This window comes from Microcebus murinus, chromosome 6, assembly GCF_040939455.1.
Source record: "Microcebus murinus isolate Inina chromosome 6, M.murinus_Inina_mat1.0, whole genome shotgun sequence".
NCBI lineage: Eukaryota > Metazoa > Chordata > Mammalia > Primates > Cheirogaleidae > Microcebus > Microcebus murinus.
In genome coordinates this window covers 57,602,529-57,625,335 of record NC_134109.1, presented here as the reverse complement: position 1 = coordinate 57,625,335, position 22,807 = coordinate 57,602,529, and the positions used below count along the sequence as shown (strand labels likewise).

Sequence of the window (22,807 nt, the reverse complement as noted above, 5' to 3'; positions counted from 1 at the left end):
TGTCAGATATTTTAAGATTTCCATGTACCTAGAGAGAAAGGGGCATGCAGTTAGCTGAATTATTGTTCATTTTTCTTCTACATACTATGACTCACTTCCTTTTTTATTATATTGAAAATTTCTCAAAATTAAAAATAATTTGGAGTTATCCTAGATGTCTGGATTGTAGTTAAAAAAAGAAGAAAAAAAAATAACCTAGAGGAATAAGCTTAGGAATCTGTGATGGAGAAGATTTTAATTTAACAGATGCCAATATGGTATATTCTGTTGGTTATATTAGAGGTTTTTTTAATATAGGTAATTTTTTTCCAGCATAATTTATAAACAAACTTTAGTTGGAAATTGATTTTACTTTGCTTCTTGAATCTGGTACAGCTTAGTAATGGTAAAGTAATTAATTTATGTTTTATCTGTAATGTAGTAAGTTAGCATTTTGATTAAGAAACTCAACTTATCTGATTGTCTACTGTAAAACATTCTCACTAATTTTAATGTTAATATATAATTTTGGACTGAAAACAAGTTCTTAATATCAAATCTTTAAGGTAAGGACAGGAATTAGCATTTTATTAGTCTTAATCCTTTGTCCTAAAAAGGATAGAAATGTAAAATATGTTGCATGTTTACAGAAATCTACTCCTATTATATGTAGATATATGTTTTAATTGTTTTTGAATCATTAAAACATCTAATTTTTGCTTAATAATATGCAAATGTACCACCAAATCTGTTTTTTAAGATTTTTCCAGTTTAATGTCTGAATCCAAATTCATAAAGAGTTGGAAAAATGAGATGTCTGAGCTATAGGATTCACAGGGATTTCATATGAAGCCTATTTAATCAGGATAACACTGTTATTAATATTCATAATGTCAGCTGGAACACAAATGACAGACTATGGGGCCTAAAAATTTTACTTGGTGAATTTATTAAAAGTAGCTTAAAAAATTAATGGAATTTAAGTAAAGTTGGTGAATATGAAAATCTTATGTTAGCTGAAAAAAAATGTCTATTAGAACTTTCCTTTAAAACCATTTTGCATTGATGTCTTTGACAGATTTCATTGGTACTTAAAGAAGAAAGATGCATGAATAGTCATTTAAGAGGATTTAAACACATTGGCACATTAATTTTTACATGAATAATAAGTACTTTCTGAAAGCAATTAACTTACAGTGTACAAGATATGAATTGAAAAATAAGACTGTGACATCAAGGGCAAAGCAAATGTGCTGTACATTTTAAACTTAGTGACAGGACTTTTTGATATTTTGATTTATTTTTATGGTTTATATATGGTTAATTCATTTGAAAGCAAATTAGAAGGTCATTAATTTAATGCTCTCTCCTTCCCCCAAAATATTGGTATAGCGTTAAGCATTATTTTTTGCTAGTGCCATCTGCATTTATTGAAGAAGTAAACATTTATTGTACTAACTGCAGTATTTTATTCGAGAACATATTCAATTCTGCAGAAAGGCAAAGGGATGATGCTGACTGAGTTTAAGTACTATAAGCATATGTTTTTAACATAAACTTATTGATTACAGCATAACTTAAAAGTATAATAAATGAACTTCTGAAAGTTTAGTGTAAAAAATTAAGGGCTATCCAACTAATAAGTATACAAATACATTTGTCCTGAATTTTAGCCTAAGAAAATAAGAAGTTGGGAATGGCTTAAGTAAGACCAGGATGCATTTTATTTTGTGTAGTACTTGTTACTCTCTACATTTTAATATATGCTTATAATGACGGCTGTGCCAATGCTCATGGTTTTGTTTTGATTATTGAAGTTTATTAAAAAAATTAACTTAGACCATTATGTAAAATCACAATAATATGGATTATTTTGTTTTACATTTTTCATGCAAATTTTACTACATATAAAAACATAGTTTAGTTATTAACTGTAACAGTCCAGTTAGGTTTTACCATTGAGAGAACATAGGCATTGACTGGCATTCCAGATGGGTACAGGCAGTTTCACTTGTAGTCTGTCTGTCAATGTTATATAAACATTAATTGGTTTCATTAAAAGTATAGGAATTACCTGGTGTGTTTGAGGACTCAGAGCTTTGTTGGAAAAAGCATTAATTATCTGGGTGTCTATAAATTATCATAATATAAGCCATACATTTAGGTTTTCGGAATAAAGGATGAAACTGAATTGATAATGGTTATTATTTTGTCTAGTGGCTTTCTAAAAGTTAAGTTTCATTGTGGATTTTTTGGGTTTTGGCTCTGAGGTAATCACTTATATGCCCAGTAGGGGGCAGCATATTACTACTTCAGGCACATAAAAGAATTTGCCCTGCTTAAACTGTCAATGTTTCTTGTAATTACTCCCAGTATATTTGTTGCTTGCTTATGAATTAACTTGCATTTATGGAACTAAATCATTCCAATCATTTAATTACACCTGAGGAGCTGAACTATAATTGCTTGCTTCCAACTAGGATCTGATATGGCTTGAGCAGTATTAATTTGATGTTTACTTTTCTGAGTGCTAAAAGCATTAAAATGATTGTGCAATGGGATTACATTTTACTAATTGCTGGCATTCATTAGCTGGGTAAATGATGAGGAAGAGTGACTGTATATTGCAGAGGGATAAAATTATGGTTTTAAATAGTATATTACTAAGCACATTAAGGCCTGTAAGACATGTTTTAAAATACTCCAGAGGTTATTAAAGACTGTATTTTCTACATGTCTTGCTATATGAATCTCTTATTAAAATACTGCAATTATTATTAACCTTTTTGGGCAATATGTAGGGAAATGGCTTCATTGACTGAAACATATTTCTTTGATATTAATAACTTCCTATATTTTCAGCTAATCCAAAAGTAAATGAAAAATTTAGAAAAAGATTGCCAACTCCAGATCAACATATTTAGAGAAAATTGGAAAAGGAGAAGCTTACTACAGCTTTATTTGAGGACTTTTAAAAGAACGCAGGTTCTAGCTGTGAGGTAAATCTAATTTTATTCTCCTTAAAAGCACGCAAAAAAATACTTGGATACTTTTATCTTGTTTACTATGAAAAAAAATACAACAGGGAAATACCAATAATTATTTTTTTTTAATTTTTTAAATTTTTTCTTTTTAGATCTAGCCCAATCTGAGAGAAATATCAGTAATTCTATATGTTAATGATAGTTTTTATGTTTTTTTAATAAAAAAAACTAGAATGGCATTCTTAAATGACTTTTACAAGTATAGACTGTTTTATGTGAATATATACATACTAAATTCAAATCAATAAATTTGAAATTTTTTGATATAAAATTTATGGCAAATACAGTAAAAATTTTATTTTTTGAAAATGTTTCAAATTACAGTTAGAGAAGGCTTAACTTAAATAAATTAAATGGCTCTCTAACCAAAGGAGCAAGAATGTCTAAAAGCTTAACCTGAACTGTATTTACTAAAATAAAAGTGTGAAAAAAGAACCTTTTTCTGAGAAAAAGATTTAATTTCACTTGTTGAGATACACAGTTAATTGTCCTGTTATAAATGTTTTAGAAAACCATTTATCCTGTAAATTCTCTGTTAAACAAAGGTAAAGTTTAGGTGTGTTCTGATATATTGTTTTAAGTTTATTTATCTAGAGTTGGCTTTATTTTAGCCTCAAATCTTGGAGCAAAAACCAGAGACATTGCCAGAGCAAACAAGAACAGGAGCACAAATGGAGGACTGGTCAAAAGGTAAGGACTTTAAAGGTATTAAAACCAAGCCCCAGGTGTTGTGCTAGTTCAAGGCACTGAAAGAAGTGTGTGTTCTAACCAGTATGTTAAAGGCAGACAAGCTTGCATGTGCACAAACACACACACACACACACACACACACACACACACGGGGAGCACACACAAACTGACCCACAGATTACAAAAGAGACACAAAGAAAGACATGGGGAAAGAGACATACACAAAGAGAAGGGGACACTCACATGCACACAGAGAAAGAGACACACAGAAAAGAGACATTGAGAGAGGAAGAAGAAAAATGACACAGGGGAAGAGAGAGAAACATACCTGCATACAAATAGACAGAGGAAACTGAGAGAATGACTGGGAGAGAGACACAGAGGAAGTCAGAGAAAGGAACGTAGACAGCAAGAGACATAGGAAGGAAGATATTTAAAGAGAGAGATGCAAGAGACATAGACACACATATGGAAGCACATAAAAAGAGACACAGAGACTCCAAAAAGAAAGAGAGATACCAAGATAAGAGAGACAGGAAAAAAAAGAAACCCACCCAGAGAGATAGAGGGACAGGCATATTCACAGATACCCACAGAGAAAGAGAGAGATACCAGAGTGAGAAAGAAAAAGACACCAGAGAAACAGACACACAGAGTAAATAGAGTTAGAGAGAATGGGAGAAAGACAGACACACACATGGAAACCAAGGAGAAAGACATAGATCAGAAGAGACACATACACACAGAGAAACAGACTGAGACATACATAAATATAGAGACACATGCACATTGTAAGACACACTCAGACAGAGACAGTCAGAGCTACAGAGATATGCAGAGATATACAGGGGGAGACAGAGAAAGACATACAGACAGAGACATAGGGAAAGACAGAAGAGAATATTCACAGATATGTACAGGCAGAGGGACACAGCCTAAGAGGCAGGGGACAATCAGAGACAGAAACACAGTTTGAAAGAGAATCTGAAGACAAACTGACTGAGGGACAATCAGAAAAAGAGTTAGACAGACAGATGGATGGGTAGATAGGTAGAGCAGCACACATACAGGAGGGAGAGAGGTAGATGTAAGATCCATTATAGCAAAGTATTGAAAATTTGGAATCCTTGGGAAATTAATCATTCTGAATATAATATTATATATAATTGGGTTCTTAAACTTTTTTGTACCTCTTTTTTTTATTTCCTCTCAGTTTTATAACTTAAAAAATAGGATTCTTGCTAAAACAGTGTATACATCTCTTCCTTTTTCAGTTCCCCTTTCCCCAACATATATTAACCATGTTGTTACCTTTTTTTAGAAGGTTAAAGGCCACTTTGGGGGACTGTTCTGTAATCATTGTACTAAATAAGTTAATAATTACACTTTGAGGTATAGAAAGATGCTATATTTTCTGAGTACCTTTTTCTGATTTGTACATTTGTTTTTGATTTCCATACTGTTAGATAAATTTTCTTACTGTTTGTGTCTACCATTAGTAATTTCTCTTCTTATTTGTGACTTTAGGCTGCTTGTTATGAGTTTAGGATCCACTTAACTCATTGAGTTGTATATAAAGCTGCAATATATAATATCTGAGTAAGGTGGTTAAAGGTTTTTAATGCAAAGTTAATAGTTTTAGTGCATGAACTATGGTGACACTTAATTTTGATATATTCTTTATATTCAAGTTTATGATAAGAATGTATTGGTATAACATTGGGAACTCATTTGTTGCTATATTTTAAGCTATATTTTTATTTAAGTAAGCAAGTAAACATTCTTCTTTTAAAGAACTAAAAAAGAATTTTATTCAATTTATGTACAAAATAACAAAAAGGAAGCAAATAATGCCATGCCTGTGGTTTATATCCCTATTCATAGATCATATTGCTGTGAAAGTCATATATTGTTCAAATTAGAGAACAAATGATATTTAAGGAGCCAAATAATTATTTTTAATATAGCTAAAGGGATAGACACTGTGGAGGAAGTACTTCTCATAAATGTAAAATGTCCAGGAAAGATGGCAAGGAAGAAGCTGCTGAAGCTCTGGTATACTTAAGAAAAGGAAGGTTTTAGCATTGAAGACAGATGCATAAATAGTTTGCAGGACGCACGGACTACAGACAGATATGACCAAAACATCATTAAGAAAGTCTGTATTTTTACAAGCAATTTTTTGATATTGGAAATAGGAATAAGACATTCATTTTTATAAGGGCCTGTTAATAAACATCATTAAGAAATAAAATTAAATGGGTAAATGTAGTAACTTAAGAGTTTATGGATAATTGGTGTATTTAAACAGCAAAGTCTCAGATGGTCATCTCTCTGATAATAAGGTTCATGGGATTTATCCTAAAACACAGATTGCTTCAAAGTTCTATCTTACACAAATGTTCATAGTCTGGTCTTGTGAATAGTTATTTTATTTAATATCATTTTGCTATTTTTAAAAGAAATCGAGTTAATTAAAATTTGTATTACACTTGCATTCTTATAAATTTCATTATAAGGAGTGCTGAAGTGGCCATTTTTTCCCTAGCTTTGTTGTAGAAACATTGCTGAAATATTCTAAGTCAAAGAGTTCATGAGGTAGATAACGTAACAGATATAAATATCCATTTACATTTTTCTTTGTTTTTGTCATAGACATATTGGCAAATGGAAATCTGAGGTTGGTAGATGGGATGGGTAAAGACATCTATCTACAAAATGTGTCCAAGTTTCCTTAAGTAGTTAAAAAACAACCCTGAATGAATGTATTTTTAATTACTTAAAAGGTACATTGTTTCTCTTTTTGCACACTTAGAAACAATTCTGCATGAATTGTGTTGCCAACTGAGCATTGGTACCATCTTCTGACCTTTTAAAAAGTTTTGCCTTTTTGTGTTAACTTTGTCAGTTGTTTTTTTTTTGTAAAGAAAAAAATGAAATGTCATACTCAAAGGAGTTTATACTTACGTAAAGTCAACCCTCTGAGAGAATAAGTTATATGATTGTTGTTTAGCCCTTTTTAGCATTTACTTAATGTTTATTTACATGTGTAAGAAAAAAGGCATGAAGGTCAGAAATCTCTTAAGAATAATTATTTGGAATATGGTTATAAATTCCTGATTATGACATATTAATTTTGGTGGTTTTTATTAGAAGAAACATGGTCTATACAACAATTGTGTACAACAATCCTTTGGAAATAGTTTGCATATTATTTATGAGTAAATATGTCTGCCATGAGTATACATACTTACAGTAATGTAGGTAAAATGAGGTCTGGATACCAGTAACATTTACAAAATTGTGAAACTTATTTAAATTTAGAACCTTTAGGGGTCAGTGTTCCCTAAGAAAGGTTAAAAAAGGTTACTGTGCCTACCAAAATTAAATATTTAGTCAGCTATATTTTAAATATTTCTTACCAAGTAAAGGTAAGAAATGGTGAGACTCATACAGCTTGAGGAAGCTTTAGACAAAAACCTTTCAGTTTAATGAGTTTCTTCAGTATTATTTTTAGGTTTATTATTTTAAGGAATCATATTTAATATGAATTTTACACACAGTAGTTATTTTCACTTATGAATTATCTAGATTTAGATATGGATTACATATTTTTAAACTAGTTTTATTTTTAAGCTTAAAAAGTGAGCATGATTCTAAATCAGGAATCATTGGGCCCATGTGAAACGAGGTGAGAAACCACTTCTAGAACTGCTTATGTTAATAGAATCTTTATATGTGACAGTGTATCGAAGGCTAGTAAATATTTTTTTAAATCTAATCTTTCTGAGATTATGTAAAAAAGCAACTGTCCTCCTCTTTATTTTAGTGTTAGACTAACAGATATCTTTTATAAACATGATTCTTATGGTTTTTCTAAAAAACACAGTAAATGACCAAAAAATTTCTATTAAATAAATAGGTAAGTAAACAAAACTTAGCAAAAGCTAACTTGTAAGTGGTGTGTTAGTTTCTTAATCGAGTCAGAGTACTATTAATTTGTGCTTGGCATTTTGAACCTGTGTGCCACCATCAACTTCTTTTCTTATTGGTTCATTTATCTTTCTGTTTACCAGGTACATACTCTTTTTAACTTTTGTCCATCTGTTATTCTATAATTGAATTATAACTAAAACTTCTGCAGATCTGTAAACATTTATAAGAGTAGACAACTAAAGAAACACTATAGAAAAATATCATTGATGCTTTTAAATGTTATTGATCATTATAACTAAATAAAATATGATTGTAGAAGCTTATATCATTTTCATAAACTATTTTATGTTTAAGGCAGAGAGGAAAATGGCAAATTGCTTAGAGTGGACATCCATTTCTACTAGCAAGATAGCTGGTAGAAAAAAATTATTCCCCTGGCATTAGATACTAGGCATTAGATTAGATACTCCTTGAAATTCAAGGAGTTGAAAATACCTAATTAATCATTCTCTGTTAAATTATAGTTCTTAAATTTTATTTAATAATTGGCATTGTAGTAAGTAATGATATTTTCCCTAAATAAGTAATATAATTAGTGTTCTTAGATATTGCCTATATTTTAAAGCAGCAGATAAATTGCACTGGAAAACCAATAGGTTTAATAATGTCAATAAAAACGTTGTGATGGAAAAGAACACAGGTTTTGGACCTGGTAGACATAAATTACAATTTTTTAATTGTAATTAAATACAATTAATTACACTTCCACTTACTATCTATCTTGGGTGAATGTTTCATAACGATTTGTAAGTCAGAGTTTTCTTGTGTATGAAATGGAGAGAGAATTCCTTTAGGACTACTGTGAAGATTAGGAATGCTATGTATAAAGGCCCTACTACAATGCCTGAACAGGAATTAATTTATTTAATATGTATTTCACATTCCAGAATAATTACTTTTGCTAATGCGATGGTGCTAGTGGTTACAGGTGCTAGAAAAAAGATTGTTGACATATTTTACAGGACCTTTAAATAAATTGTGGTTGTTGCTATTGTTATTCCTTCCAGCTATAGAAGGTAGATCTATTAAAAAGTTTCAATAGTATTAAGAAACATTATTAACAGTATTTGAAATGGTTATTATTAGCTTTATAAGGATTCTATCTTCTTCAAATAAAATGTTCAGAATATCATTGGATACTCGATTTTTCCAAGCAGTGTAGCTAATATTTAATATATTTGATAAACTATAATATAGAATCAGTGGTATTCATTTAGGGTAAAATCTAATTTTGCCTGTGTTGAAATTTCAATTGCAATAAAAATCTTTAGATTCATGGCATCACAGAATACTTTATGTGTTATTTCCTTTTGACAAGTGTGAATTTAAGATTGCGTTTTTAAATTTTCCATGTGCCATAGAGGGGTTAAAAAAAGAACATGTCTGAGGTCTGATTAAATTTACTATTTATGTCCATAGGACCTAGCTTAATAGAGTGCTAGTAGCTTCTCGCACATGACCATCTAGAATATTTGAGAGAGTGGTTTTAGGAATACTGGCAGCTGGCCAGCAAGGATTGATTCATTTCCTGAGGAAATGCTGAGGCTACTCTTAGAAGAATGATCGAGGTTATACTATTATAAGAAAATGTTTCTTTTATTTTAAATAAGTTTATTAAAATAAATAGGATTCTGGGTTTCTTTGTTTTTTAAGCTTTAAGCTTGATTCTATTAATGCTCTTGGTGTTAGAAAAATAGAATGAAAAAATGTTTACAGGGGTAACTTAATTTTCTAGCTGGCTATAATGTTTGTTGTGAACTGTGTTTTGAAATTCATCATTTCTTATATGAATACTTTACATTGGTGTGTTTATGCCAAAAATTATTTTTTAAATTATGTTTTGGTAGTTTTAAAAATAGATTTTAGCTTTTAGAGCAGTTTTAGGTTTTACAGCAAAATCGAGCATAGAGTACAGAGAGTTCCCATAATATCCCTTACTCCTACATACACACGACCTCCCTTACTATCAACATTCCACAGTGGTATGTTTATTACAACTGATGAACTTATCCCTAAATTCTTAATAAGTGAAAAGTTTGTGAGATAACACGATTCATTCATTCTCTCTCTCTCTCTCTCTCTCTCTCTCTCTCTCTCTCTCTCTCTCTCTCTCTCTCTTTCCCTCTCTCCCCCCCCTCATTGCTTTCTTTTTTTCTCTCATTTTTCTCTCTTTCTTCCTTCACTAAATTTAAATAGTGTTTTAAATCAGTTCAGGCCCCACTCTTTTTGTGGACTTCTTACTCCATCTTTGGTCTTCCATTTTGTAGAAACGATCATTACCAAGAAGAGTAAGTATCAAAAATGGTAAATTTCTCTTAATAGGACCTGCTCTCCCGCATTTCTATTATTGGTATGCTTCTTTCTTTATAGAATTTGTGACTCTATTTCTTTGGTTTAAAGAAATACCAACTCTACTTTTAAATGCAAGCTCTTTCAAATTTATTTATAGCCATGAAAACACAACCATTTTTTTGAAATAGAAAAAACTAGTTAGATTTGTCAGAAGTTTTTTGCCTTGTTTTTAAATTCTCCATCCTTGAGATCTGAGCTCTTCAATAAAAATTCTCCTTCATTTCTGGTTATGGCCTTTCATGCCAGAGCACTTCTTCTAATACATATTTACAACACAAATCTTAATATAATATTATTGAATCTTTAATTTTTGTAGACATTAGAATTTCAATTTATCATATTTAAGATGACTGTTGTGGTCTCCTTAGTATGATTACAATAAAGTTCTGAGTGTGTATTGGCATTTTGTTGATTTAGGATACTTGGATCAGTATACACTGTTATATAGACTAAATTTAAGACCATTTACAGAGTTGGTACAGGTTGAGTGTAGAATAGGACTGATGTGACTTCCTAGATTTAAAGGTATTCTAAATACTTTTAAAAAAATATTTCTTAAATGACAAAATTATATATTTTAGTGTACATTCACTTACTACTTTTTGGTTATAAATATATCCATGTTAGTAGAATTTTTAAAAATTTGGGAGGATTCACCAAATACTCCAACTTTTAGTGGTTTGGTTTTATTTGAATCAAAACAACCTATCATACTATAGGTTGTTACCGTGTTATTATCTTTGGGGGAGTTTCAAATATAATTTTTTCTTTGTGTTTTGCTTGTTTTAGGGAATATAAAAAAGCAAACAGAATAAATCAGGCTTCCATATTTTGAAATTGGTTAACTAGATTATTTTATAGTCTAAATGATTGAATTAAAAATATTCTAATTTCTAGCTTTTGGGTAAAATTGATAATAACCCTTTGCCAAATGGTGAAATTACTGAAAAATATAAGGTAAAGAGTAATTATTTTTAGAAAATCATATTTTGACGTTCATGTTTATTTTTTGACTGATCCTAGTTTTCACATTTTCACAATCATAACCATTTAGTGCTATAAAATTAAGATGATAATGTTTGAAAAGTGCAAATGGGTTAGTTCATATTGAGAAAATTATACTAGTATAGAAACTGAATGTGTAAAGTTAAGCACAAGATACCTTTATTTTCTTCTTTAATTAAGGTTCTCTCTCACTCCAGAAAATTCAAAAATTTCAGATTGTTATCAGTTACTAGCAGATTAGCATAGATAGGGTTTAGTTAGCATTAGTTTCCTTGAACCAGCAGCAAGTATTGGAGGAAAGAAATATGATAGGGAAGACAGAACAATTATGTAGTCCTTAAGGTTTCAGGCTTGTATACAAACTCTAAGATTTGGAATATGGAGTATGGAGTTTTCTGTATACTTTCCACAGATTACTATAAGTGTAAAGAAGTTAGAATTTGAAAGAATTTATTTTAAGTAAATTACATGGTTTTAAAATTTTTATCAAAAAATCAAATGTTGCAAAATTTGAAGTTACTGAAGCCTTTTACTCAATTACTTTTTAACAGTTTAAAGTTAAAGACAAGTAATGATTACATTTCAGCAAATCTGATTGTTTCCTTTCAGAAACCTTCATTGCCTATATTTTATAATCAACTAGTACAGAGTTTAAGATCAGGACAAGGCTGCATTAGTCCAGGTAAGAAGAGCAAAGATAAAAAAAAAAAATTTCATTAAAAAAGCAGTCCTTAATCTCCTGAGAATGCAGTAGAAACTAGCACTAGAGACTTCCTCTGCATTTTTAATAGGCCTTTTGCTTTCTAAGATGTTCTATATTGGTCCTTTATTATCTTTTTCTTAAAAGTCTCTGCCCTTCCCCCAAGTCATTTGAAATGAACATGTTATCAAAAAACAAATTTACTTTTCTGAGGCTTTTTTGTCTGAAGTATTTAATGCTTTTTAAAAAAAATTAAAATGCTAACTCTTAACAGAAGTCAGATGATGCTATAGTGTAATTGACTAACAAGGCACTAGTTTAGTAGTCACAACTGATTAATGAAATAGCAGTCCTACCTTTTCCTTTTATGCTTTTCTTTTTGTTTTTTTGGGCTTTTTTTTTTTTGAGAAACAAATGGTAAATTTGAATAAAACATATCATTTGCATAGAAAGTTATGTAATGATGCCATATAGAGTATAATGATTTCCTAAAACCTTGTATTTAAAGTAACTTGAATTACAATGAGAGATAAACAGAATATTTACCCATCCCTTATGAGCTGCTGCTGATATGTAAATTTATTCTTCTACTTTGCACAAATATACTTTTGAGCTACTGCTTAAACACTTTGAGGTCCTTAGTCAAACAGTTTTAATGATGCCTCCAATATTATGAAAGTGTGACATTTGATGAATGTCTCATATAGTTTTGATATCTGGGTACATGTCAACAAAAAAAATTGAGCATTGGTTTGTCATGCAACACCTAGATAATTTATAATTTTACTGTTTATATCCATCTTGACATTTTTTATCTGCCAAAGGCAGGTTTCATTTGGAATCTTAATCTGAGATTTATTTGGTGGATCTGGAAATCATAGCTAGGGTTCCCACAGGAAATGGTCCATCTACCAACAGATTAAATGGCAGTCCTGCAGTTGTTAGGGGAGCTCTGCATTTAACACACATGCATACTCATTCAGTCAGCACTGTGGAGAAAAATTAAAGTAGTAACCCAGGTTTAGGAACAATGTAGCTAAAAAGTCCCATATTTGCTGAATGACAAAGGGTTATATAGCAGCATTTCATTTTATTATTCGTGCTTGAATTTCTTGTTTGCTTTGTTGAGTCTGCTGACGAATACTAATAAATGCCTGCAACAATCCAGACGAGAGATGCCTGGCAACAAAGCTATGCGGTGGACCTCCCTGATCTTCTCCAGTTCACAACCTGACCTTTTGAAAAATTGGCTGGGCTAAGCTGCAGAATTTGGGTGTAATGGTTATTGTTAACTCCAGCTTTAGGATTTATTAATTTGTGTGATCAAGACTTACCTATACTTCAAAGTTTCAAAAGACCAAACACAATCATCCATCCATTAGAACTAGCATTGTGTTTCAGTGATTCCTGCTTAGTATCTGTCTAGCAATTCTTCTGTTTTGTTTTTAAAATCTAAATATATTCTTAAACAAAATGAATGGCATATTTAAAGAAAATCTATTTTTTTTACTTTTTATACTTAATATTGGAAAATTTATCCTCTATAAATGATTAATGAAATTGTTGAATTTACAATTAGTATGTGTTCATTATTAACAAAAACATATAATTATTAAACTATTTTACTTGTAGTTGTAGAAATGCAAGAATTACTCAGTTTAGTCATGTTTTTAATTAACTTACACAAATTATTCTTATAATAAGAAAATTTGAGAAAGGCTGAAATGGTTAAAAATATATTGTAAATAGCCAAGTAGGTCCTATCACTAGGGGGGAGAGGGAGGAATAAAGATTACTATTATGTTAGTTAATTAAATTTTAAGATAGTTTTCATAATAATTTCAGCCTAAATAATATTTGTAATGTTTTTAATAGCATGATATAAGTTTTACAAAGCCTTAATTTATGTGATATGTTTATAAGTTACTTAGGTAGCCTAAGTTTTAGGAGATTACTCTATGATACTATTACTCTATGATACTATGATACTTCATTGCCTTCATATGGTAAAGGATGTTAAAATTGAAAACCTTAAAAACATTATAGAATTTCAGAAATAATTATATACTTTAAATAGTTCCTATACAGAAATCTGAGTTTTTCCCCCAGTAGAATGAATATTGATGTGTTTATGACTATTTCAGACTTGGTGAAACTAACAAAAAACTTTTTTAAAAATTTTGGTATAGTATCACCACCTTAAATAGCTTTTTAAATAAAAACATAAGAAACAAGATGTCAGTATAGTAATTTCCATGAATAGCCAATGGATAATTTGAAACATGGTATAGCAAGTCATTGAATTGTCATAATCAAAGATAAAATAACCTCACCACTTCTTTTTGGCGTGTATGTTTTTGTAGATACAAAACTATGTATAGGAGTATAAAGGATACAGTTTATTTTGAATGTCTAACCCCAATGTCCAAATCAGTTCTATGATACTGATAAGTTTCATGATTTTCTGGCTTTACAACCTTAATAAAAGCTTACTTTAATATCACTACATCTAGCCTCCCGTTCCTAATATGTTTCTGACTTTTCCTCAATATATGTACAATATACCATATTAGACTACATAAGAATCTATATCTGTGTTTTCCAAGATGGTAGTCACTAGCCACATGTGGCTATTGATCAGTTTAAATGTGGCTAGTCTAAATAGAGATTTGCTGTATGTATAGTAGAAAAAAGAATGTAAAATTTCTGAAAACAATTTTTATGTTACATGTTGAAATGATGTTTGTGATATTAATATTACTTCTTATTTCATTGTAATGTGTTTACTAGAAAATTTAAAATTATGTAAGTATCTTGTACAATGTATTTTTAGGATAATACTCATCTGTAAAATTGAGCATTTTACTGGGACTTACCCCTATTCTGCCACCAACCTTTTGTTTACTTCTTTGCAAGGGTTACTCATGTTGTCTGTCTCCTTAATTCTTTGTCATTTCCCCCTGAGAGAAGATACACTTTATAATTTACCTTTACATCCTATATAGCACCTGGCACTGTATTGGTGCTTAATAAAGTATTAAATAAAGTACTCATTTTAATGCTTTTTAGCTATCCATTTAGCCTCTAGATGACTATCTAAATTAGTGTTTCCTTTCATTGATTCATTTTATTTCAGTGAATAAAAGACCTAATATATCCACAGCTTTTTTGCTATGTGTTTTAGGAAGATGAGTGAAATAGAGAGCTTACGGTCTAAAAAGAGAGGTCATAAACTGTAGACACCAGATCTATGTATTCTTTTATGTGTCCGACAACAACACATTGGTAATTGTGAGGAGATTGAAAAAGTAGATAAAACAAAAAGATTGTCTTACAATTTCATTTTAGCTGTATGTGGAGATAACCTAAAAAATATGCTGGCAAGTTTGTTTAAAGACCAGGTAGAGGACATTAAATATGTAGACCAATGAAAGTGAAAAATATAGTTTTAACTTATGACTGTTAAAGCCTAAAAACATATTAAAAAACCCCCGAGAGAGTCAGTATACAGTATGCAAGTAACAAGCTTGAATTTTTTAAGCCAACAGAGTCCAAAAGTTACCTGATTTCCTGTGACTCCCAATTAGATTATTAGAAGGATAAGAGCCTGCAGTCTACTTGCTATGATCCTGATTGTAATTAATATCATGTACCAATATAGGGAATGATCCAATTATGTTATATAAGTGTGTTATTTAAAATTCCTATTTTTCTGCCATGGCATCGAATTTTAAAAAATATACCATTAATTTTTTTTCTATGAGATTGAATTTTCTTTCAAGATCTTTCCTTAATGTCAGGATTTCTAAATTTCAAAGTCCTATTATTTCTTTAATTTATTAGTTTTATAATCTAATGCAAACTTTATTAAGCCATTATGTATTAATTTCAAGTTTTAACCTTAAGTATTTTCTCTCTGTGTTTTTGTTGTTCATTGAATTAGATAGTATTCTATTTATTTTCCATTTTCATGTCTTCTGATATTTTAATAAGAAATATTATATAATTAATGTTTCTGAAAGATTTTTCCACATAGTTGCTAACATTTCCAACAGAAAACAATAAATGTACAGATAACAACTTGATTGATTAGGATAACCATACTGATTTTAGCTGCACAACTGTATGCTGGCCATTAGTCACCAAATAAATTTGTTCAGGATATCAAGAAATTTATTAATATGAAGACTAAATGAATAACCAGGACAATCTTGCTCTTATTTTTAGTATTTGAAAAAGATTAAGGATATAAATTAGAATTATAAATTTGAATATGATCCCAAGATGGTGATATTTGGTATCTTATGGAAAGGTAGGAGAAATCAAAATAGGGAAGCTACCTTTAGCAAACCCATTTTAAAGATAATAATAGCTAATATTGTGTAGTCTGTGCTGACACTTTTCAAAGTCATTTACACTTTTTAGTGATAGGGAAATTGGTGAAAGGTTAAATAATTTGCTAAAGGTCATACAGCTATGTTGTGGAGCTAGAATTCAAACGCTACAGTCTGTCTTCAGAACCCATGCACTGACTGTGTTTCTGCTTGGAAGGTCTAAATACATCATTTTGTCATGGTGGTTAGACCACTTGGATGTCTAAACTTTTCTCTTGGAAAAGAGAGAGAAAGAGAGAGGAAGAAAGAAAGTACTACAATAAATAACTCAAGGAATTGGTAGAAGTCATTAGGAGCCACTAGTTGATATTGTTGTTCTGATTATTTTGATACTAATGCTAATTTTTTTCAAAGTCCTTAACCATTGAAAAAAGGCATCTTTTGTTTAAAATATTTAAAATGTAGTACTACTATAATAATCCCATCATCACATCAAATTTACACTAATAGCAAAAAATGTCATATTTTTTGATGTTTTTATATAATCTGATGAGAGATTATATAGGAAAGAGAACGAATACACATGAGTTTTGGGTCTTTTTATATTTGTACAGTCAGATACTAAAGTGTTAGAAATAACCTTCCTTCCCCACCCCTCAAAAGATAGAATTTAAAGAAGAACCAATTATGTTAGCAAGTATCAGAGAGCACATTACCGTCATTATGATTTGTTTTATTTATAAATGCACCTAAGTAGTACCTTCATCTTAAGAAGCAAGAGATCCATTTATCTGAATCTATTTGCCCATAGTGCTGCTATCATCTTTTCTCTTTTCTGTCCCTGAGCTCTCAGGTAGCTGGGATGTTGCTATTCTGAGTAGCCCCAGTAGGATCCCTAGAGACAATTCTAGCTCAACCACTCTGAAGAAACAGCTCTGTAAACAGTATTGACCCCCCAGGGGACCATCAAATCCGTTTACACAGATACCAGTTGTCACAAACTATTTACAAAGCCAGGCAGAACAGAATTTCCCAGCCTCTAGGAATCCCTATTTGATTCTAGCCACCTTCTCATTTCTATGTAGTAGTCATGAAATAATAGCTATTTTTGGCCATGAGTCATGATTTCTTGGGTAGCATCAATTAAACTGAGTATATTATATATTAACTAATATATAACTGTCTGGAGAATTGAACTCAAAGGGAGTCCCAAAACTTTCTTTTTTAGAAAATGAAATAGTATCATAATACTGTTAATTTTCTAGACTAAAGAATTGAGGGTTTAACAACAACATTAACATTGAAGAGAGCTGGCAGTACTGACACTTTCAGGAGTAAAGTAAGAATTCATTCGATCATGAAAATGGTCTATTGAAAACAGCATGAAAGATACTAGAGAGATACAGGGTCTTCAAAGCATATAATGCAGCTGGCCTATCCACATATGTCAAGATTCTAAAAAAAGTCTTCACTAAATTCATCCAATTTCCCTGATAAATAAACTATCTCTAGCAATCACAATAGGTGGCATTTTAGAGGAATGCCTGGTAATAGTCATCTATAACATAATTTTCACATGGTTGCAGGATAACTTTACATAGCATTGATAACATTAGCTAGTAATAGCAAACTCTGGAGAATATATTTGTTTCCAGGTGGTCGAATTCTTATGTCTAAATAAAATAGTGTGTCTACGGAACTGCAAATAAAGGAATTGATAAAATTTTTCCTGTTAACTGTGAGAACAGAAAATCAGACTTCATAGACTTATGAGTTATGAAGAAGAAATTGATAATTTTATTCTCTAAGTCCATATGGAGTATTTAAATAGTATTAATTCAGTTAGTCATAATAATGGTACAGTTAACAGGAAAACATTAAATATTAAAGCAGATTACTAAAGAGAGTTTCCATTTCAAACTGTATGAGAGAGGTATAGGAATCAATAGAATAGTTCAAGGTTTAAGTTTTCATCTGCCTAGACATAAGGGTTTGAATCAAAAGTCAGTATCTGTCTTTCTTTTTAACATTTATTTTATCTTTTGATTTAACTAATATGCACAACAGACCTAAAACTTAACTTTTGTGGCATTTTATTGGTTTGTGTTTATATTTCTATATGCAATTCTTTTTAGTGATGGGGCAGTACACATAAGCTCAGCTAAAGCTTTTAGTAGCTTCATCACATCATCACTTCATGAAGATCTTTCTCCTGGGCTGGAAAGTTTAGGGAAAATAATTGAAGACTGAATTTAGAGTTAGTAAGTGCTACTATCTTTTCTTGGTTGGAAAAGACACTAATTCAGAAATTATATTTAAGTTGGGCTTTGAATAAGGTAAATAAAAATTTACAAAACGCAAGACCATAGAGCAGTATCTTAAAATTTCTTTTGAAAAGTCAAAGTGCATCATGCCTGCAACTTACTTGCAGTGTTTCAGAAAAAAATTATGTACATGTAGATAGATGGATAGGTAGATATAGAAAGTGATTAATAAAGCAAGTGTGACAAAATATTAATATTTGGGGAATCTGGGTGAAGGCTAAATAGGAGTTCTTTACACTGTTTTTACAACCTTTTTATGAGACAAATTATTTCAAAATGAGAAGATAAAAAGAAATGGTTATCTACTATCAGTAGTTGTCAGCTTTCTCATCTGTCTCTGTCTTCTGCATCCATTGAAGTCTTTGGCATTTGGCTTTCACTCTTCTCTCCATTTCCTTACATTTTCCTTGATTATTTTTTAGTGCCTTCAAAGATGACACTTCAGCACCCTGATTTCTTGAATTCCCCCTTCACTATCAGTTTGTTTCATCAACCCATTTCCAGATGAACTACACCTAAGACTTTGTCCCTAACTGTTAGTGATTTAAGAAATTTTCACATCCTGACTCTTTGGCTATCCTTTAGTAGTGTGTTACTTTGCATATTCCTGCTTCTCCTTTTTTGAAGCAAATGCCTTGGTAAAGTCTTTCTAGAGTCATCCAGTTTTGCATTAGTATATCTAGCATATTATATGTATTAATATTTGGTCTCTAAAACACTAGCACAGCCCTTATTACATAATATTCAAATCATTAGATCAGTTTGCCATCCTCACTGCACTATAGAGTCCTTGAATGGAGTGTTTATTTCTTACTCACCTTTGTTTTCCCAGTACCTATCACAAGGCATATCACACAGTAGGTTTTCTGTGATTAGTACATTAATGAATAAAGTAATTAGAGGAGTCAAAATTTCTATTCAAATGATTGAACACTGACACAGCATAATGTAGAATGGCAGAGAAGAAGAGCATTGAGAACCTTTAGATGATTTAACAATAATTTGCTGAAATCATATTTGCCAAATAGTTGGCCCAAATCAACAAAAAAAGGTAACAGAAAAATTTTATAAATTAGCCTGTTTACTCTAAAGTAAAATTAAATCCTCAGTAGAAAACTATGGATAGTCTGATTTGCAGGGCAGGCCTCAAATGTCTGATGAACAGTTTGAATTAGGAGAAGGGGACATTGCAAATTATAATTGATACCCCAGAAATACAAAATATCACCTGATACTACTGTAGAAACCTCTATACACACAATAGACAAACCTCTATACACACAATACACAAATATCCAAGTCAAATGAAGACTTCAATATAATTTATAATAGCTGTAAATAAAATAAAATGTTTAGGAATATAACCAAGGAGATGAAACATCTCTACAAGGAAAACTTAGAGGAAATGGATAAATTTTTGAAGCACACAACTTCCCATGCTTGAATTAAAAAGAAATAGATATCCTGAACAGACCAATAACAAGTAGTGATATTGAAATGGTAATTAAAAATCTCCCCTCAAAAACAGTCCAGGACCAGAAAGATTCATAGCTGAATTCTACCAGACCTACAGAGAACTGAAACCTATCCTACTGAAACTGTTCCATAATTTTGAAAAGGAAGGAATCCTCCCTAATTCATTCTGTGAAGCAAGTATCACCTTGATTCTAAAGCCAGGAAAGGACACAAAAAAAGAAAACTACAGACCAAAATCTCTCATGAACATAGATGCAAAAGTCCTTAAAAAAATGCTAGCAAACCAAATCCAACAGCACATCGAAAAGATAATTCACCTTGATCAAGTGGTGATTCACCTTTATCCCAATGATAAAAGGATGGTTCAACATATGGAAATCAATGTCAGTAAATGTCATTCACCACATAAACAGAATTAAAAACAAAAACCATATAATCATCTCAATAGATACAGAAAAAGGCTTCAATAAAACCCAACACTCCTTTCTGATAAAAAGTTAGCAAATTGGACATAGAATGAACATACCTCAAAATAATAAAAGCCATATGCGACAAACCCACAGCCACTATCATACTGAATGGGGAAAACTTGACAGTATTCCCCCTAAGAACTAAAAGAAGACAAGGGTGTCCATTTTCACCACTTGTATTCAACATAGTGCTAGAAGTCCTAGCCAGAGCAATCAGGGAAGAGAAAGAAAGAAAAGGCATCCAAATCAGGAAAGAGGAGGTCAAACTGTCCCTGTTTGCCAATGATATGATCTTATACTAGAAAATCTTAAATACTCTTCCAAAAGACTCATAGAATTGATAAATAAATCCAGTAAAATCTCAGGTTATGAAATTAATGTACACAAATCAGCGTTTCTATACACTAATAACTTTCAAGCTGAGAGTCAAATGAAGACTTCAATATAATTTATAATAGCTGTAAATAAAATAAAATGTTTAGGAATATAACCAAGGAGATGAAACATCTCTACAAGGAAAACTGATGAAAACACTGATGAAAGAAAACCATAGATGACACAAACAAATGGAAAAACATTCCATGCTCATGGATTGGAAGATTCAATATTGTTAAAATGTCCATTCTTCCCAAAAGGATTTAGAGATTCATTGCAATTCCCATTAAACTACCAACATTATTTTTCACAGAACTAATAAAAACAATCCTAAATTTTGTATGAAATCACAAAAGAGCACAAATAGCTAAAGCAATCCTAAGCAAAAAGAACAAATCCGAAGCTATCACTTACTTGACTTCACCATTTATTTACCTGACTTCAAATTATACAACAAACCTATAGTAACCAAAACAACATGGTACTGCTATAAAGGTAGACACAAAGATTAATGGAACAGAACAAACTAACCAGAAATAAAACCATATAGCTACAACTGATTTTTGACAAAGCAGGCAACATATACACTGGGGAAAGGATGCCCTATTCAATAAGTGGTCTGGGAAAATTGGGTAGCCACATGCAGAAGAATGAAACGTGGTCCCTATCTCTGACCATATATAAAAATTAACTCAAGATGAATTAAAGACTTAAATGTAAGACATGAAACCATAAAAATTCTAGAAGAAAACATAGGAAAAACTCTTCTCTACATTGGCCTAGGCATATAATTTATGACTAAGACCCAAAAGCAAATACAGCAGCAGTAAAAATAAATAAATGAGACTTAAACTAAAAGGGTCCTGCACAGCAAAGGAAATATCAACAGAGTAAATAGATAACTTATAGAATGAGAGACAATATTCACAAACTACATCAAACAAAGGACCAATATCTAGAATCTATAAAGAACTCAAATTAGCAAGAAAAAAGAACCCATTAAAAAGCGGGCAAAAGGCATGAACAGATTTTTTTTTTTTCAAAAGAAGATAAACAAATGGTCAACAAACACTAATCAGGGAAATGCAAAGTAAAACCACAATGAGACACTACCGCACCACAATCAGAATGGCTGTTATTAAAAAGTTAACAAACAGTAGATGATGGCACAGATATGATGAAAAGAAAATGTTGATGTACTGTTGGTGGGAATGTAAATTAGTATAATCTCTATGGAAAACAGTGTGGCAATTCCTCAAAGAACTAAAAGTAGACATACCATTCAATCTACCAATCCCACTACTGAGTATTTGCCCAAAGGAAAATAAGTCATTATATCAAAAAGACTCCTGCACGCAAATGTTTATTGCAGCACAATACACAATTGCAAAGACATGAAATAAACCTTAGTGCCCATCATCTGATGAGTGGGTAAAGAAAATGTGTGTGTTTGTGTATATATACATATACATACTCATACACACACACACACGCACATATGTGTGTATGTATATATATGATGGAGTACTACACAGCCATAAAAGGGAAAGAAATAGTGTCTTTTGTAGCAATATGGATAGAACTGGAGACCATTATTCTAAGTGAAGTCTGGAAACTAAGAAGGGGGAGAGTGGGAGGGAGATGAAGGAGAAATATTATTAGGTACAGTGTACACTGTTCTGGTGATGGGTATGCTACAAGCTCTGACTTCAATATTATATAATTCATATATGTGACAAAAAACACTTGTACCCCCTAGATCTATTGAAAATAGACAGACAAAAGCTTTTACTACTGAACAAAATTGGAAATATCCCCAAATAGAACAAAATCACACAGTATGGGTTCTTTTAAAATACTAAGCATTTAAAATTAAGTTTAGAATGAAAATCCAGACGTATGTCAGAAACTGATCATTTTAATAATACTTCAAGGGATTATAATTACTAAGATCCAAGAGGAATCAACAAAGAGATCTTTACTGGGAACCTCCCACATCTGCTCTGAGTTTGGAGAAGACAGCATGGTCACAGGTGAAATAACCATGATTTACTAAGAGTTC

General features: G+C 31.1%; 1 protein-coding gene across 8 annotated transcripts in view; it reads left to right on the top strand.

The window, feature by feature from the left end:
• Positions 1–22,807, top strand: part of MIPOL1 (mirror-image polydactyly 1) — a 305,074-nt gene that overhangs the window by 51,683 nt on the left and 230,584 nt on the right. For 3 of the 8 annotated variants that reach the window (XM_076004084.1, XM_020285781.2, XM_076004085.1), the window contains exons 2-3: positions 3,635–3,713; positions 11,676–11,748. The exons of 1 other annotated variant lie outside the window; for it this stretch is intronic. In XM_076004084.1, the coding sequence (XP_075860199.1) occupies positions 3,635–3,713; positions 11,676–11,748 (152 nt within the window). Of the gene's footprint in view, positions 1–2,841; positions 2,979–3,634; positions 3,714–11,675; positions 11,749–22,807 lie in introns of those variants that run through there. 4 more of the 8 variants (XM_012767045.3, XM_012767046.3, XM_012767050.3 and 1 more) reach the window with 3 other exon arrangements.